Source organism: Tachypleus tridentatus, chromosome 4 (genome assembly GCF_004210375.1).
Source record: "Tachypleus tridentatus isolate NWPU-2018 chromosome 4, ASM421037v1, whole genome shotgun sequence".
Taxonomy (NCBI): domain Eukaryota; kingdom Metazoa; phylum Arthropoda; class Merostomata; order Xiphosura; family Limulidae; genus Tachypleus; species Tachypleus tridentatus.
Genome location: NC_134828.1, coordinates 41,408,969 through 41,429,163, shown reverse-complemented (window position 1 = coordinate 41,429,163; position 20,195 = coordinate 41,408,969). Strand labels below are relative to the sequence as shown.

The following is a 20,195-nucleotide window of genomic DNA, read 5'->3' as shown; positions in this document are numbered from 1 at the left end:
GATTTTAGAACTGGTAATAGAAATCGTCACTTCAGCCTGTTAGTTCCAGCTCTATTCTGTTGACAAGCTGGGCCCGAATGGCAAGACATGTTTCCATCTTTATCTTAGCAGTATCGTACACTGAGAGAGGAAATTGTCTCTGATACGGGCTTAAGCTCTAGTATATTAGGAATGAACCTACTGAGCGACAATGTCAGCTAGTAACATACCTAGTAGGCAAACTGGGCAATTGCTCAGGGTCCACACATGAAAGAGCCCCCGATACTATCATTATGGGGCTCCATTTACTGAATTTTGCCCGGGGCTCCAGAATGACTAAGACAACCCCTGTTAGTAATGTAATATGCTTCAAAAATAAGTCTATGGTTGTAACAGTTTTGTTAAAAACTTTCAACATGATAGCTGTATATTAAAGGACAGGTGTAGCAATGTCGGGACGAGTCACGTAGGGCTAAGTAAACGATTTAAGCTTTTAGTGTTTTTCAATTATAAGTAGAACGACAGCAAATCATATTATATATGTAAATCTATAATATAAATCTATGTATTCTATATTTTAAACACTATCAGTTTACTTTATATCATAATCTTTAAACGTATATTTATATACTCATGGCTAGGGTAGCTTGACACGTGACTAAGGTTTGTTTGTTTGTTTTGAATTAAGCACAAAACTACACAATGGGCTATCTGTGCTCTGCCCACCACGGGTATCGAAACCCGGTTTTTAGTGTGTAAGTCCGCAGACATACCACTGTGCCACTGGGGGGCCCGTGACTAAGGATACGATGAATAATTTTTCTCAGGCTATACCTATTCTTTAAATAAAGCAATAAATAAATGATTTTTCAGTAGGAAGAACTTAGAAAAAAGGTTGTTTGATAACCTGAAAGAACTGAATAAAGAACGATCAAAGAATGACCCCCAAAACGAAGTCCGTGTGGTTCAAAGATCAGCCAAAAAGTTATACAGGGATATGAAGGGAACAGGTCTGCCACATTTCGATGGGCCATACAACTTCAGCAAGTACGAGAAATATATATTAGGTAAATATATTTAATGTTTTGAAAATCATTAGAATTGTAATCGTTTATATCAAGGTTAAATTTAGTGTAGGCCTAAATTTTATAGGACTAAATAACGAAATTTCTGATTTTCCTAAGATGAAAAACACGTATAAGTTGTTTGTGTTAACAAATTAAAAATTTAAAAATGTCACCATTATCATATAATTTTTATGTGTTCTCAGTTTTGTGATTTATCTCATTTTTGACCCTTAGTGAGTCTTTAGTATCATGATAATATTATTATTTGAAGTTTATCTTATTCATCTATCTTAATTATGGATATAAACATACAAAATGTGTTTTCTCTGTAACATCACACTAATGATAAGCTTTAAAAATAAGACTGTTTAATCTTTGCGTAGTCAAGGCGTAAATAGCCTATTGTACAGCGAAACGGTTTAAAACAATTTAATTTCGAAAATCCATTAGTCATTAAGATGAATTATTTATTGTAATAAAGCCCTACAATATTTAATATTTTTGTGTAAATGATGATTAAATTTAAATTATTTTTTCAAATATATTTTCGTTACTGTCAGATTAAAGTTTTCAGATTCAAACTTTGATTTTATGGACAGTCATGAAGTTTTATTTGACACTTTCTTATGTGTCGTTTTCTCTTACTTGCAGACCAAATAAAACTTACGTCGTGTCAAGGAAATATACCAAAAATCAAGGTAAGTTGAAAATTTGTATACACACGTATAAAAAAAAGATCGAACAAAAAGCTTTTCCTCGGTGGACTCCGCAGATAGCTCAATGGGGCTTTGCTCTAAGAAGAACACACACAGAGACTCAGCAGATAGCCAAATGTGGCTTTGCTATAAAATACACACACATAAACACTCTCGAACAAAAGGTGATTCGTTGCTACACGAGAGCTGTCTGCGCTCGCCGTCCCTAATTTAGCAGTATAAAACCAGAGGGAAGGCAGCTAGTCATCACTACCCACCGTCAACTCTTGGACTATTCTTTTACCAACGAATAGTGAAATTGACCGTCACATAATAACGCCCCCATGACTGAAAGAGTGAGCATGTGTGATGTGCTGGGGATTGTAACCCATGAACCTCAGGTTACGAGTCGAGCGCCCTAACCCTGGCCATGCAGGTCCCCTTTCCTGTATTGTTAAGCAATAGTCATAACGATATTAGTGGCATCGACGTTCGGTCTAACAGTTATCAAAGTCAGTGGTGATGGTATTACAACTATATGCTGTTGTCTCTAATTTTCAACTGTTTACCATGGGTATCCAAAGCCGATTTTCAGCGTGTAAAATCCACAGACTTACCACTGAACTTGTGAAGAGGGGGAACTGGCTCGAGGGTAGATAGCCAGTGAGTAGCATTCAACCATCCTTACTAAGTGAGTGCCTGCCACTCTTGTATCGCACCCAGAGTTTAAAATGTTCATACACTGCGCATAAGTAAAGTGAATATGATATGAAAATTATTTACTGACATTATAGATTACATATCACACAAAAACTAAAATTTTAGGAATGGAAGAATGTTGATATAGATATAACGTATTTTAGGAATGGAAGAATGTTGATATAGATATAACGTATTTTGCTAAATACCGTTTGAAAAGTGATCTTAGTTTTCTCAAAATAGAAGGCTTTATAATATTCGCATGACATAGCATATACTGGATATGTCATAAAGCATTAAATGTGAGCACGTGCGAAAACACAGTTCTTGAGATTCGTGGTCTACACCATGTTTTAAGTGATTTCATAATTTGTATTTATAGTTTCATTTATTAAAAGGCTTGATGGAGAAATACGCTAGTACGTGAAGGCCACTCTTTACAAGTCTTGCTAACGTTCAATATATTTATTTTAGTATATATAATTAAAAACTAATCCAATGCAGCATATTAGTCGCTTGAAACTGAAAGTTTACAGTGGCAGTAATAAAGTTAAGGATTGTTATTATAATTTATCCCGGACGAGTTTTCTGATTTTAACTCTACGACTTAAAACTTGGACAAAAAGCTACCGAAACTACACGGAATATCAACCAGGCATTCGGTCATAAATCTGTTACTGAACGTATAGTTCAGAGTTGGTTCCGAAGGTTTAGACATGGAAATGAAAGTCTTGAAAACTACGAAGGTCGTGGAAGGAAGCCATCCCTAGGTGATAACACATTAAGGGAAGCAACTGAAACAGACCCTCACACAACAGTACGTGAGGTTTCAGAAAAGCTAGGCACAAGCAAATCAAGCATTGCTGACCACCTGATTGGAAAGACGAAAAAGTTGGATAAGTTGGTTCCGCATGAGCTGACTGAAGACCAACAAAATCGGCATTATAAGACCTGTCAAGGATGACGCTCCAAAGATTAAAGGAATTGGGAATCCAAGTTCTGCCTCATCCACGTTACTCCCCAGACCTTTTCTCTACATATATTTTCATTTTTTCAAGCACTTTAACATCTTGTTGAAAAATAAACGCTTTCAAAACAAAGCAGCTGCAGAATAAACTTTCAGAGAGCTCATTGACCATAGAAATTCTGATTCCTACAGCAGGGACATAAGCAGCATCATTACACTTTGGCAAAAGTGTGTTGAAGCAAATTGTGCTTACTTTGATTAAAGCACGTTTTACAACACTGGTTTACACTTTTCCAAACTTTGCAGTTCAAAAACAACATTTATTTCTGGATAACCTAATATCATATTACGTACGTTACTTTATACGATTTCAGATAACTGGAAATTTTAACTTGGATTTAGAAGTTAATTAAATGTCGATATGTATTACATTTATGATATTTGCCAGCAAGATTGATGTACGTAATTTCCTTTTTTAACACAAATATATTTTAATATACAAAAAAACAATACAATATATAATAATTGTTATTACAAATAATTATCTATATACAAAAATTTTACAAACTGACAAACAATATTCAGTTTACTATATTGATGCTAGCTAACTCTATTCTTGTTTGACCAAACGCGGTCTTGCTTTTCACAGAGACACTGAGGTCTGAAGTTAATTCTGTGAAATTGAATGGTTCGTAATTTTCAAAATCTATAAGCGCTACTGGTCAAATATACGTAGTTTTCCTATTAATAAGCGTTAATCACCATTATAACTTCTGAGGCTTATATAGTCTTGCGATGGCTATCTTTTATACTCATTAGGCGAAAGTTCAACAGTTTTCGAAGATACGCTAGCGTTTTCGTAAAACATATAGTGTTGATTTTTACACTCAAGAATCTTCTACAGATTTGCAGAACAGGCGGGACTTACGCAATACAAACCCAACAATATACGTCACATACATCAAACCGTAAAAAAAAACAAAAAAAACAAACAGGTAGATATGTAAATAAATGTAAATGTAAATCCATGACAGGGTGAAAAAGACAAGGAAAAAAAAAGACAAAATGACACAAAGAAATGTCCTATATTTTAGGTATGGTATAAAATGACAAATTCCGAAATAAGCATGCTACTTTTTTACAATTACAAAAATGCGTAAATCCTGTAATATTGGCTTGAGTATTATCGTTACTGTTCTCCATAATTATTTTAGATTTTTTTACCTGTCTGTGTAATTTTCTTTGTCTTTTGTTGCGATTGACTTTTTTCCATTGCCTTTATTTCCTAGGTTCGAAAGTTTATAATAAGATTTACTTTTTTAAGTTAGGCTTTGAAAACGTCAGTGCAAGGTTAATTAACATTTAGAACACAAAATATTGGTTTTGTCAGAGCTGAAGTAAAATATTTGTATGTATTAGTAATATAAATGTTGTTTTTCATACTTAAAATGTTTGTGGGTTTCGAAATTAAAATGTTACGAATTATATAAGGAAATACAAAGGTTTGTTCGACATAACAACAATATTAATATCCTATAGTCAAGAATACTGTTGGTGTGAATGTGTTTTTCAGTCACTATATACACTGGATAGGTGAAGTGAAGTAAAAATATCATTGGCCAATATTCAATTTTTCACAATGTTTAGGGACACAATAGGCTTGGTACTTTTCAATATAATATAGGTCCAGCTTACGTATCTAGTTATGAGCTAACGTTGTTGTTGTAGTTTGAATATTGGGAACTACCTTTCTAAGTTTTAGCGCTGATGATGGAATCTGAAGCAGCTTCCCCAATGTTCGTAAATAAATATGTTTTATGTATTGCCACGTTTTAACATTTATTGTAAAACTTGATGAATCCGTTAAAAATACTATTTCTTCTGCACCTGTTTAACATTGGTCATGTGATTGAATGAACATAATACTTGTTCTGTAGCAAGTGCTATCTGTTTTCACACATTTTTACAATCAGATTTTGTATTTGTTTTGTTATTATAGAAATGCCTAGTGTGTAGTTCAATGGCGCAGATAGACTAGTTTCTATGCTGCGTAAAACACCAACCCCATCAATCAACCAATGTAGTTCAATATACGTGTAGTATATAGCATTTATTGCCCCTCGCCAGCTCCTCAGTGAACCCAGCGGCGGGTCTGGTTACAATGCTAAAACTCTGGCTTCTTATCTCTTTTTGGATAGAGCACAAATAGTCTATCATATACTTTTCCTATTAACAACAACCACCCATCACTCCATAACCTTCATTTTTCTTTCTCTGCACGAAATTACTAGCGCAAAGTTTGCGCCTTCTTAAAGAATATGATTTCAGAAACTTGTGTTAGATTTATCATGATTACATAAGTATTTAATTACATTAGCGAAGTCTAAGAAAGGCAGTATGACGGTAAGCTGAGATTGTTTTGGAAGTTTGTCGGTAGGCCAAGATTGTTTTGGAAGTATGTCGGTAGGCCAAGATTGCTTTTACGCGGGAGATTTCCGGTTGTTCGTCAGATGTACATCTTACTGGAAGTTCAAATTTTCAAGTATTTTAAGGTTGTTAATTAAGTATCTGTACTAACCTATAGATCAACAACGCTTAGATCAACAGTTGTTAAAAACTATAACGAAAAATGTAGTACTGGTTTTTAAACCTTAAATTGATTTGAAATGAGGAATCTATAGTGTGGATGCAATTTTTATCGCTACAATCAAAATGCACTAGTTTTAGTTACTATTCAAAGAATAGATGGTCTGAAGTTCACTACACTTAGGGTTAATGTGTTATTTGAAGCTATTTTGAATGATGGCTTAAGACTTTGCCTTTTCTTTACAGAATAGTGAAGAAAAGAATTCATCCGAGAAATTGATAATCGAAATAGAATCTGCAACAAATCCGGCTATGTGTACATGTAGTACATTTAGATGCCACCATGTTACAGAAATCTATGGGCGTAGACCAAGTGAGTAAAAGTTTAAAAAATAACTTTTTTTTAAATAAGCAACATAATGAAATTTTATTATAACGGTACTTTTCAGTCTGCGAATAAAATTTTATTACTTAAAATCTGGTATATTCTTAGACGATTTATACCATTTTAAACTGTTTTAACAACAAAAACAAAGTTTTAGCCATATTACGAAATTTAGCTCCATCCAAACAGAACGTTTATGTAAGATATACTAAACTGATTCTCTCTATATTCAAAATTATATACTTAAGGAAGAGTTCCGTTTGAATTTGTTATTCCAGTGAAATCATCACTCTCTAAGCCTAATGTTGCTAGCCATTTTGTACTACCAACAATTTTACCATCCTCTAATGGATCCAAAATCACCTTACATGCGTCCTCTGAAAATGTCTCAAGCAACAAATATATTTCTCCAATGAAAAGTACAATAACAACGCAAAAGTCTCAAAAGATTGGATCCACTAGATCAAGCTTTGTTGTTTCAGCGCTTTCTTCAGAAACTACTAAAAAAGAAAGGATGAAAGACGGTGCTTTCCATCAAGCTAAAAAAAAGGCAGAGTGAAGAATGTTGATTTTGATAAACTGCAACTATTGGTAGCATCTCAAACAGAGTAAGAGTGAAAAGAAATCAGTGCTGTTCAAGGTCACAACTGGTAACGTCAGCAGAACAGATGCAAGGTAGAGTGATCGACAGCTTAAGTGAATGAAAAAAAAAGATTATTTTCAAAATTATAGTAATGAAAATAAGAAATTACTAACAAACTGAAACAAAAATAATGTAAATTAACTAATGACACAATGTTATACGATATATGGAACTGTTATACATCTAATATTTATATATGTAAAAACCAGTGTTAGTTTGTAGTGTTCCCTTTGTCAGTAACGATCAACTCTCTTCACATTGGTTTGTCTCAAAAGGAGGTGTCTAGTTCAAATCTCAAACGAGGGATATTTTTATAGCTTTTTTAAATTTTAACTTATCATGTTTAGAGGACGATGTTACAATATTAGGAAAACAACTAAAACACGATACTTTAAATTAGAGATGTGAATTATTTATCAAGATTCGCTTATAAAGACCAGGTGTTAAAAAGCTTGAGTATGAGGTGGAAGTCTTGAGTTCAAATATCTGTCGAGTTATTTGTTAGGTTAATTTATTTTTATATTAATTGCTTTATAAATATTTATTATCATATTTTCAACAAGCTTTTTATTATTAGGAAAAATAGAAATACTATTATGGAATACATCAAGGATAATATCATATTATGTACTAAACACCTATTTATGTGTAAAAAAGAACTTAAATATTCTTTTAACCCAATAGAGGGCACTGAAATACATTATTGATGCTTTTTAGCGTAGGCAACACATTTTTAAAAATTTAGTCAAACAATTTATAAGCATTTTGTGAGGAAAGTTACATTGTTGTGCATTCGCTCTTCACCATAAAATGCAAGACATTTGATCGTTTAGAAATATTTCTGCAAGAACCAGTTTTTCACATGGTTTGACGTATGAAACAATCACGGGGAAGATTTGAACACAGCATCAAAATATACGTAAGTCACAATTAAAGACAACACTTGCCCTGAAAAGGGTCGGAGTAAACTCAGACCACTCTGACTCTAAAGCAATAGCCATACCAACCTACACTGCATGAGGAAGAGGTCAAAGCGCACCTGACCCTCCATGGTATGTATGATTGCCCAAATCTCGAGAGAGAGAGAAGTCACAATTATAATCAGCAGCCACTTACAGGAGATAATCAAATATATGCAAAATATGTTTTTCAAAATTTTACAAAAATGATAAAAAAATTTTATAGACACATTGTTACTGTATAATAATTAAATTTTATAAAGCTTACTCATAAAATAATTAAATTTTCAGAAGAAATATTTATCATTTACTGCCATGACCGGCATTCAACTAGTTAACTATAAACAATAAGAGCTTAAACTAATGTGAGATAAAAATATAAAATTTAATTTATTGTAGGGTTTATTATTACCTTAAATACTTTCCAAGCAAATTAAAGTGTACATTAAAGGTCTTAATTCTTTAAAAAAAAAAACAACTTTTAAACCCTTAATAATTAGCCAGAATATTATTGAATTTGGTGCAGAATTGGATGGATTTTGTTTAGTATTATGAAATAGAAAAGAACTTGTTTGTGAAAAATGCGAATGAGTTTATGATATTTGTACGTGAAGTTTCGTAATATAGAGCAACTTATGTCTAACAAACTGTAAGTAGTTCACACTGTCACTTATTTGGAATACTTGTAGCTAGAAATTGAAAGTTGAATGTGCCTTATTTATTGAAAACTTTTAATTTTAATGTTTGATTAATATTATTGATAAAGGTAAATTAGTTTTTACTGATAGCGTTTTCATAGAGTGAGTTCCAGCAGATAAGTTTAATCGGCAGAGTGAAAACATCTTAATATCGGTCCAACTTAAAAAGTAGGAAAAAAAGAAGAAAGAAACGTTATTTTGAATCTAAAAGTTTAAAAAACTCCTATTTTCTTCAATTTCCCAGCTACACTTATTTTAGATCTTAGTAAAATAATGAATTGGCTTCTACATTATAATATTTTTATAAGGCTTCCAAAATACTATAAATGCTGAATGATATCGCTTTTTAACTGCCTTTCAGAATACAATAAATAGCATTCCACCAGTTTATATAAATATCCACTAAAATATTTTAACTGCAGATATATGATACATGTGATATTAATTAAATATTGTTGTAATATTAGATATGTTTTACTATTATCTCAAAAATGCCACTTTAGAGTTTTTAAATTGCTAAAAAGTAATCTTAATATACTACCAACCATACTAATATGTATTATACATTAAAAGTTTTCCTTTTTTATTGTTTACTATCTTATGATGACATTATGTGTTTTATCTTGTGCTTATGTTTCAAATAACAAAATCTATCCTTGCTGTACTTGCATTTTGCTATTGACTAAATATTGGATAGCACAAAGTGAAAACAACTTGTTGAAAAATATTTATTTTTTGTCACTACTGGCTTGTACAAAGGTTTAATACGTTATAATAAAACAATTTGTGAACCTTACCCGGTCGCTATGGTTCATGTTATTATGTTCCGTCTCAAGACCATGTTTCTTAACAACAGTCCTGCAGCATAGTTTCCATTGCAAAAAAGCTCCATTATAAGATTGTTATGACCAAGGCACTACCCCTCTTCCCTACTGCTTTCCTTAACATGTATAATATTGGAAGATGACAATTTCAACAGTACAAATCATACAGAAAATTACAGGCACTATATCTGGCTAATTGGCTTGTATGGAATAGCATGAAAACCCATGTTGAACAAAATATTATGGAACTTAATTATATGTAAGTTTTGCCACTTTTTTCAGATCAAGATCCATCTTGCATATGGTGCATACTGTTGCATGTGGATGGCTTTTGCAATTGTCCTTTATGTTTATAGATTATTGTTTGATACAAAATACTATACTTTGCTTACTATTGTTTGATAAGACTTGTTGCAGGTCTCTTCCTGGATGGCTCTGATTTTCCATCATAATCCATATTTTTGTGTTTATCAGGTCATTATTAGTTCTTATATGCAGAAGAAAAAATATATTAAAATTTTATTTTCTTTACAACTTAAGCTTTAAATCAGGAATAATTTTTGCATACCTTTTCTGAACTTTATCTATATTAAGCTGGTTATTTAAAGCTCTAACAAATGTTTATGCAGTAGGATGATAACTTCCATTCTCCTGAAATAAAAAAGTAAACAAATCCCAGAATCCTATATGCTCTTTAACCACTTCCATACATTCAGCTGTGAGTAATATTTAGTGAAGAAACTCTAGGAATCAAAGCCTTGGAAAATTTTCCTCAAAATTAAAAGATATGTGGATGATACTCTCACTATTCTTGAAAAACACCCAGTGAAAAAGTTCAGGACCGTCATAATAGTATTAACAATTATACTGAATTTACACCAGAAGAGCATTGCTGAGAAAATTACCATCACAATGAATTCTTATCTGACAATGACCTTATACTATAAGTTAAAATGTTGTAATTATTAAAATCTGAACCCACCTGCTGTAACTTACTGTTATTATACTTTATAAGTAACTGTTTGGTTAAAAGCTTGAGGATTTTATCAGTCATCACACGTAAATCCTTCTCCCTCTCCTGGCTATACTTTTTATCTATACAGATTTTCAAAAATTACAAATAACATATCACATTATAACCAATTATTACTTTTATTAATTAACCTAAATGTAATTTTTAGGAGATTTATTGATATTCCATTACAACTGATTATTAAATTGACAAAATTACCACAAAACAGAGCAAACTGATTAATATCTAATTACAATCAGTCATTAACTTTGCCACATACAATCTTTCAAAATAAAAATGTAATGAATAATTCTGAATTTGTAACTTATCTCAAACCTTAACATCAGTGAAACTGAAAAAATATCAAATATATCACTTGACTACATCTTGTTAAGATTCATCTCTGTTATTGTATCTATAAAAGTAGTGAAAACAAGACAGGATAACAAAGTATTTACACTGTTTATGCCCAGTTCTAATATAATGGATAGTATTTATTGATGACGAGAAACCCACTTGAAATAAAAATGTATCTCAGAATGGCTGGTATGGGTATTAATAAGGAGAGAACAATGTTTTGACATTCTTAGGTAATCTTAAGGTTAAGAAAGAGAGAGTTTGAATGTGACTGTTGACGGACACGTCTTAAGAACGAGAGTACAAATGGGTACAGAATTATAAGGGGTGTTGCAGGTGAATATTAAGTTATTAATTAGTAGAGGTATAAAGGTGTTCCTTTATAGTGGTTTAATTTTGGTTTTAGTTGCTGTATTAGTAGGGCTTCTTTAATTTTGCGTTCATTTATATTTGTTTCCATACTTAATATATGGGTGTTTTCTATGGTTATGTTGTGTTTATTTGATTAGCAGTGTTCAAAAATGTGTGAAGCTGTTTTTTTTTGGTTTTTTTTAATCTAGTTTCCACTTTTCCACTTATTTCTCTGATATACATTCCCTGAGGCTCAGTATATGAAACAAAACAAAAACTCAACATATTAAGAAACCAAATAAACACAGCCACAAAACTATGCTTGCTCGATAAAATTTAACGATGAACAAAATAAAACAACACTTCATCAACATGAACAAATTTCCTTAAAAAGCCGTGGAGAAAATTGCACGCACACACCTAGACCCCAACAACAAACAAACAACAATAAATCCCAAGATACAACAAACTATAAAACCTTACACTGCTGCATACCATATGTTCCCGACATCAGAGAAAAAATAACCAGCATTTGGAGAAAAATTATAACAAAACACAACATTCCAGTAAACACCAAATTTATTCAAAAACCAGGTACAAAACTAAAGTCCTTACTATGTAAAAACTACACTGACAAACACAATACCAGTATAGTTTATTAAATACAATGCAACAACTGTCATGACTTATACAGCAACTAAAACCAAAATTAAACCAATATAAATGAACACCTTTATACCTCTACTAATTAATAACCTAACATCCACCTGCAACGCTCCCTACAATCCCGTACCCTTTTACACTCTTATCCCTAAGATGTGTGTCTGTTAACGGTCACATTCAACCTCCCTATTTCTTAATTTGAAGATGATCTAGGAAGGTCGCAATGGTATTCTTTATTTATCAATAAAAGTTGTAATACTTATACCAGCTGTTTTGAGATACAGTGGATAGTATTATCAGAGATTTTAAGGTACAGCAATGGGGCTAGCTATTTTCTACTACCATAGCAGACTTTGTTATAGAAATCAAAGTTTTGGAAACCTTTCTTTATTAATTTAAGATATTTGAACAATACTTTCACTATTCATGAAAAAACATTCAGTGAAAGATTTTTAGAACATGTTACTAGTGCTAACAATTATTTTTAGTTTACAGCAAAAAGAAATCATCAAGGAAATTACTATTCATAGATATTATTGTTAAGATAGCAAATAATGTATCCTCAACTACTACCACATATCATCTAGAATGTTTGCTTGTTTGTTGTAAAGCACAAAGCTACACAATGGTTGTTTGTTCTCTGTTTAACTGCCAGAATCATCTCAGATTTCAATGTTAGAAGCCAACTGGCTTACTGCTGAGCTACTAAAAGGTAATATAGAATGTAGAAAAATAATTTGATTTTAGTTCCCACTTCCCTACTTCTTACAATGCTATGGTTGTTAAAACGTTCTTGAAAAGATTTCAACGTTTTTGTTCACACAAATCAAATCAGCTTAAAGAAAATGAGAATATTATAAAAGCCTATAAATAATGGATATTGTATTCAATTTATTGAACACAAAGTTTACTCACAAAATGGCATAAAACCCCCCATGGTAATATGGTCCAAACATTATTTTATGTACAAAATATAATAATAATATAAAGTTCAACCATGGTAATGTGTTAATTAAGTTCAACAAATTCCATTCTCACAAAGAAAACAGCTAACATTTTAGCCAAGTATACAAGGGGAGAAAATGTGAATAACATTACCAGTACAATAATACCAAAAGAATTTTACATGCTGTTACCATAACTGCATTTAATAACTCACATTGATATAAAACATTTAATATCCACTAAGAAAGTATTTGTATACACTGATCACTTTTGTTCCAAAATGTCACAAGAATCTAGTGGAGTGTGTTTTGGGTTATTGAATGAGATTTGACTTCTGTATTTTGTTTAAAGTAAATCGATAGAATTTTTAAAAATCAGAAACAGTTTTCACAAATCCCATGTAAAAAGAATATTCATATTATAAAATAATGTCTAGAAATTACTTTGTTTCATGCAACAACTTACTGTGTTTCATGCCCATCACACTTCTGTGAGAAAGTCTGGAAGATTGGCTTTATCTATAAGGTGCTGATTACACTTCCTTTGTGAAGAGAATGTCACTGGGTTTTCACACCCAGTTTGTATAGGAAATCCATAGTTTCTGTAAATCCCTTATCCATAACAGCCAAATAATGTAATTTTGTCTAGTGTGAATGTTTTCCACATTATTATGGAATATGTAATGTGCAATTGCAGTATCATTGTTTAATCCATCAGCATTGTATCTGCCAGAGAGTGCAACCACCAAATATTTAGCAGTTGGCCACTGAAATGCAAACAGATTTTTTTTTATATTTCTGTACATGGATGACGTTGTTTTGTTCTGCTAGAATGTCCCATACAAGAGGATTGGTATTGGTTTGATTTCAGTTGTTAGTGGCTGATACATCCCAATTCAAGATAAAGAGGAAGGAAATTGCTTCCCAAAGCAATATTCTGTTATGTAACACAGCAGAAGAGTTGAATAAGGAGAATGACAAACAAGATTAGTTTGGGCATCAAATGTTGTAGAGAAAAATATATCAATGGCTGTTGCCCAGTGGGGAATGCCATTTATTGAAAAAAGTTTATATAACTGGTGAGGTAATATTTCAATGTAGAATCAGAATTGTATAATTCAATATACTACTAACAGGGAGCACTTTCACAGTGACCCAGCCTGCAGTTATGAAAGTGAATTTGTAATAACCCGAGTTGTAAATGTTTACAATATGATTTTTACAATGTTATGGTCAACTTTCTCAATTATTGCAAAACATTTTAATATGCAAAAGTAATAAGTTTATGTTTCATCAATGTTGAAATATAACATTTATTATTATCAGATTACTAGTATAATATAAAAATCAACATAATTCTGTGAAGAACTATATTTCATTCTAATTTATATACAAAACATTCATTTTAGATTTATAAACTGTGGATTTCAGGAATAAAACCTGTCTCTTTTCAGCCATTGGGATGTTGTAGAGTGATGTGTAATTCCTCTGTTTTATGGTGAAGAGTTGGTGACAAGTGGTATTAACTGGCTACTTTCCCTTTATTCTAACATATGAAAATTAGAGATGGATAGCACAGATATTTCTACCACTCTGTTAACAGCCCTTACAGATTTAAACAGGCAAAGGCCTCTGGTGCACATTTCACATTCTCAATCTCAGCCATGAGTTTCTAACAGAAAATGTTGAAGATTGGCTACAGTCTGCTGTTTATCAAGCAGACTTTGAACATCTGAGCATAACTCAGCTCTAATTTTCTAGCATTAGCCAAGAGTGAAGAACATTACCAGAATGTGGTTGAACAGGATTGAAAGCAAAAAATCTAAACCTGCCTAAGTATCCCATAAAACTGTTGTAATGCTTATAATTTCATCAAAATACTTTAATAACAAGATTTATTTCATTACAAGATGAGTTATAATGATTCATTTAGTTACAGAAATGTTGCTGTAATTTATCTTTTTCTTTTTCTTTCATAAATAAAACATCGTGCAAGAGTTTAAGCCCTCAATTTTGGGTATTATTTTGTATTTTGCAAATAATTTTCACAACTTGAAACATTCGGTTTCCTGGTGTACCATATATGTGGCATCAAAAATTTCCCAAATATGCAATATTCTTTCTTTTTTAAAGATGGGATGAATTTAGATTAGGGACAGAAGAAACCCAAAAACCTTTGAAAATCAAGAGGTATATGATGTACCTTATATATATATTATACTAGCAAAAGTATTTGGCCTCACTCTGGATATTATTTTGATACCTTCTAGATGACTGTCAGTGTGTGTATTCTGAACCTACTGTAGCATAGAAGAATAGTCAAAAAATATTTTAAACAAGATTTAGCAGAAACATGAAAAAACTGTAACTAAGATACAGTGGATTAAACATTATTATTTATCAAAGAGCTTTATAACTGTTAAATATTTTACATTTATATTTTATACCACAAATTTCTATCACATTTTATTTGAATTTATTGCAATTATTTTTTTCAGTTGCAGTGCTTCAAGCTAGACAGTATTGGTTGTTTTCCCAAAGAATAAAGATATGCTCTATAATAACAATATAATGTGCGTTTTCTTATTGCAAAGCCACATCGGGCTATCTGCTGATCCCACTGAGGGGAATTGAACCCCTGATTTTAGCATTGTAAATCTGTAGACTTACCACTGTACTAGCAGGGGGCAATAATAATATAATTATTATAATGTATCAACTTCTAGTATGTAGAAAATCTAGTGCATTTTGGTAACAATACATTTCAATAACTTTCATCTCATGTTGTTTAGCAAGAAAAGTATAAGCTAATATTGTCATTAAGAGTCTATGCCCTGAGAGTGTAAAATTAAATGTATAAACTACAAAATTGAAAAAAAAAATTGTTGTTTTCTGGAGCTATGTCAAGTTGAAAAGCTATATATATATATCTATAGTAATATGAATTTTTCAAGTTGTATAGATGCAAGCACATATATTCAAAGTAAATATAAGACAATGTGTCATAATAGCATGTGTATAGCAAAAAGCATTTTTAATACTTCTTATGGTTGTTATACTCCCCATTTTCTCTTTCTGGTTTCTTACTCTACCTCTCTGCAAGCCTTACTATTAGTCACAGTTTTGATGCAACTGACCAGATTTCCTCCTAGAATGATATTTTGCACACTCTACTGGGTAGAAAATGTGTTAATTAAAAATTGTGAATTAATTATATTAATAAAGCTTTCTTTCTCCATTTGTTATGGAATTTGTGTTATGACAATTCTATGACCCTATGTTAAGACCTCAACCCTAAACTCTGGTGAGTGCTGCATACTTTATCTGAGACTAATTATTTTCTGAATTACAGTTATATAGCTACAAAAATTTGTCTCATGTTCACCTAGAATTGCCTGTATTTTTGCCATCTCTTGCTTGCGTGATCAATTCTTGCCACTCTTTATAGTCGTCTTCAAGGATGGCTATCTGTAGCATCTGTAAAACTGCCATCTCATACCATCAGCTTTGAAACCTGCTGTGTTACCTCTTAGCAAAGGCAATGATCCTGTGTTAATGAGAAAAATAGAACTTTTGTTTGTTTGGAATTAAGCATAAAGCTACACAGTGGGCTATCTGTGTTCTGTCCTCCAATGGTGTTGAAACTTGGTTTCTAGCAGTGCGAGTCTGTACACATACTGCTGTGCCACTGGGGGTCAAATGCAGAACTGATTGCGTGTAATTGTTTTGTTACTTCATCATGTGTTCATAAATCTTTACTAAAAACTGGCCTAGGGGTCATTCCATGCCAACTCACCTAGGGCTTCCCAGTCCATATCATAGATTTCCTTTTAAAAATTTAAGCAAAAACTTTTGTTTTGATTTCTTCAGCCATGCAGTACAGCTTTTGGATTTTGCATGGCTAAATAAATCAAAATGAAGTTTTTGCTTGAATTTTTTTAAGAAAATCTATGACGTGGACTGGGAAAGGTTCTTTTTTCAGGGTAGGTTGGCGTGGAATGCCCCTAGAGATGACACAATTAACCTGTTTAAATGGGTTCTGAACAACAAATACAAGATAGCAAAAGGCAAATAATTAGTCAATAGTTTTTCATGAGGTAATTTATTTGTGCCCAATCAAAAGGAAAAAGAATAAATTGTAAACATCTCAAACATGGCAGCAATATTAGGAGCATTGCTTCATCAAATATGCAAATTAAGTCAAATTATGCAAATAATTTAAATTTTCAGGATGTGCTGAACAGGTGTTTTCCAATGTGTGTTGGCCTATTTCAAATGATTTTAGAGATATACTTGATCTAATTGAATGTGTGTATAAACTTGAGTATACTAAATGAAAAGTATATGCTTAATAAATGGTTAATTATTCTATTTTTTTATGTTTCATTAAATTTAAAAACTACAGTTAAAATTTGTACAAATTGTCTAGCAGTAAATGAAGAACAGAGTGGTGTTTCATGAAATTCTGCATTTTCCTTTACTTTTGCCTTAAAAAAAGATGGAAATGTACTTGTTGGTACACAGATCTTTTCCTTTGATATTTCTAGATCTATGTTGTGTGGATGGTAAGTCCCTTTGGTCAAACTAGTCTACTGCCCAAATAAATCATATAAAGATACAGAGATGTGGAAAATTGTTTTCCCTTTTTCACTTCCACTTGTATACAAAATAACCCTCCAATTGCCAAATGTATAGTTAAGCTACCCTCCCTGTGCCACACTTATTTCTAGATGCACAGTAGAAAACTTTGGGAAAGTTAAAAACAAGTATTCTTTCTTCATGGTGGTAAACAATCCATACTTATACACTACATGGCCAAAAGTATGTGGACACCCAGCCATCATACCCATATGTGCTTTTCATTTCATTCTAAAACCACGGGAGTTGGTCCACCCTTTGTTGCTATAACAGTCTCCACCCTTCTGGGAATGCTTTTCACTAGATTTTGGAACATGGCTGTGGAGATTCACTCCTGTTCACTTACAAGAGCATTAGTGAGGTCGTGCACTGATGTCAGAGAAGAAGGCCTGGCTTGCAGATGGCATTCCAGTTCATCCCAAATATGTCTCTGTAGGCCTCGCTTTGTGCATGGGGGCATTGTCATACTGAAACAAAAAGGGCCTTCCTCAAACTATTGCCATAAAATTGGAGTACACAATTCTCTAGAATGTAATTGTATGCTGTAGCATTAAGATTTCTCTTCACTGGAACTAAAGAGCCTAGCCCAAACCATAAAAATCAGCCCTAGACTGTTATTCCTCCTTCACAAAACTTTACAGTTTGCACTATGCATTCAGGCAGGTAGCATTCTCCTGGGATCTGCCAAACCCAGATTTGTCTGTCAGACTGCCAGATAGTGAAGCATGATTCACCAATCCAGTGAATGAGTTTCCACTGCTCCTGAGTCCAATGCCAGTGTGCTTTAGACCATTCAAGCCGATGCTTGGCATTGCACTTGATCTTAGGCTTGTGTACAGCTGCTCAGACATATCATGAAGCTCCTGATGAACATTTCTTGTGCTGATGTTACATCCAGGGGCAGTTTGGAACTTGGTAGTGAATGTTGCAACTGTGGACAGATGATTTTAGCTTGTGTGGTCTGCTGCTTTGTGGCTGAGCTGTTGTTGCTCCCAGGCATTTCCATTTCACAATAACAGCACTTACAGTTGACTGAGGCAGCTCTAGCAGGGCAGATATTTGAGGAACTGACTTGTTGGAAAGGTGGTGTCCTATGATAGTGCCACGTTGAAAGTCACTGAGCTTGCCAATATGACCAATTCTACTGCCAGTGTTTGTCTATGGAGATTGCATGGCTGTATGCTTGATTTTATGCACCTGTTAGCAGGGGTTGTGGCTGAAATAGCCAAATCCACTAATTAGAATGGGTGTCCACATATTTTTGGCCATGCAGTGTATATAAGTGCTATAGAGAGAAACATATATGTTCCCATATGTGAAATAGAAAATATGCAAGTTTTTAAAATTTCTCAAACGTCAACATATTAAATAGAAACTTACTTTTCATTTGTACTTCATTTTTTTCAAGTAGTATATAAATAGAATATACCTTCTTGGCATTTGAACAACTTCCAGCTCCCCCTTTCTTTAGTTATAATTATAGAACAGACACAGTGTTCATGTCAGTAAGTAGACAGTGTAGTAACATTCCTCAGGATATATAATTCTGCAATAGTATACAGTATGGGGTATGTAATTCATGTTACTAATACAACAGTGTCAGTAAAGGTAACCATAACCATTTCAAATTCAACAGAGGGACTTTGCAGATATAAGAGAATATTTCCTCTTTATTCTTGTAAATTGTTTCTTATTCACTTGATTTTATTTATTTTGTGCAAAATGCCGTAAAGCCTAGGACCAAAGATAATGTTAACATTTAAAAACTGACATTTAATGTTCTTAATGTATCTTCAAATGTGAAGTGTAAGTGCCAAACTGGTTTCTCTTGTACAGGAAGTCTGTAAATATTTTGAGTTTGGTATGTTTTTCAGATTTTCCTTTAAATAAAGAGGACATCTCATAATCCTAGTTTCATGGTTTTAATGAAATGACCATGTGTTTGTTGGTTAACATTTCTGTAGCAGAAGCATAATGACCATGTGTTTGTTGGTTAAGTTTTCTGTGGCAGAAGCATAATGACCATGTGTTTGTTGGTCAACTTTTCTGTGGCAGAAGCATAATGACCACGTGTTTGTTGGTCAACTTTTCTGTGGCAGAAGCATAATGACCACGTGTTTGTTGGTCAACTTTTCTGTGGCAGAAGCATAATGACCACGTGTTTGTTGGTCAACTTTTCTGTGGCAGAAGCATAATGACCATGTGTTTGTTGGTTAGCTTTTCTGTGGCAGAAGCATAATCAAGATGTTATAATATCTGATCAAAGTTATAATTTTAGTTGATGCTGGGTAGCATTAATGAAAGTTATGGAAAATAAAATAATTTTTAAAATCAACCAGTAAAAAAATAAAAAAGGTTAATCAGAGAGATAAAAGGATGTAAATTTTTTTCCCCATTTTGACTGTAGTCCCAGCAAATTAGGAGTCAGCCAAATATTGTAGAAAACCAAGAGCAATTTGCATCCAGGTGGCTGGCATACTCAGCTACCATACAGAATGAGCATATCTGATGATGGGGATTCTAGCTCATGACCCTCAATGTGTGTGTGTAGAGAGAGGTTTAACCACCAGACTGCACATATTTGTATACATATTAATAACACAAGTTTGATATTTATATGAAAATAAAATCATACTATTTTCTGTGGCAAGATAATCCCATATCCCTTTTACACACTTTTATTTACATATCTTATGTACTGAAGAAATTGTACAGTTATTAACGTCAC

The 20,195-nt window shown here is 32.7% G+C and overlaps 1 protein-coding gene across 1 annotated transcript in view; it reads left to right on the top strand.

Moving 5' to 3' along the window:
- The window catches only part of LOC143248934 (uncharacterized), a 79,938-nt gene that overhangs the window by 53,046 nt on the left and 6,697 nt on the right, over positions 1-20,195 (top strand). The window contains exons 11-14 of the mRNA XM_076497944.1: positions 853-1,046; positions 1,698-1,744; positions 6,240-6,366; positions 6,657-8,073. Of these exons, the coding sequence (XP_076354059.1) occupies positions 853-1,046; positions 1,698-1,744; positions 6,240-6,366; positions 6,657-6,937 (649 nt within the window). The 3' untranslated portion in view covers positions 6,938-8,073. The remainder of the gene's footprint in view (positions 1-852; positions 1,047-1,697; positions 1,745-6,239; positions 6,367-6,656; positions 8,074-20,195) is intronic.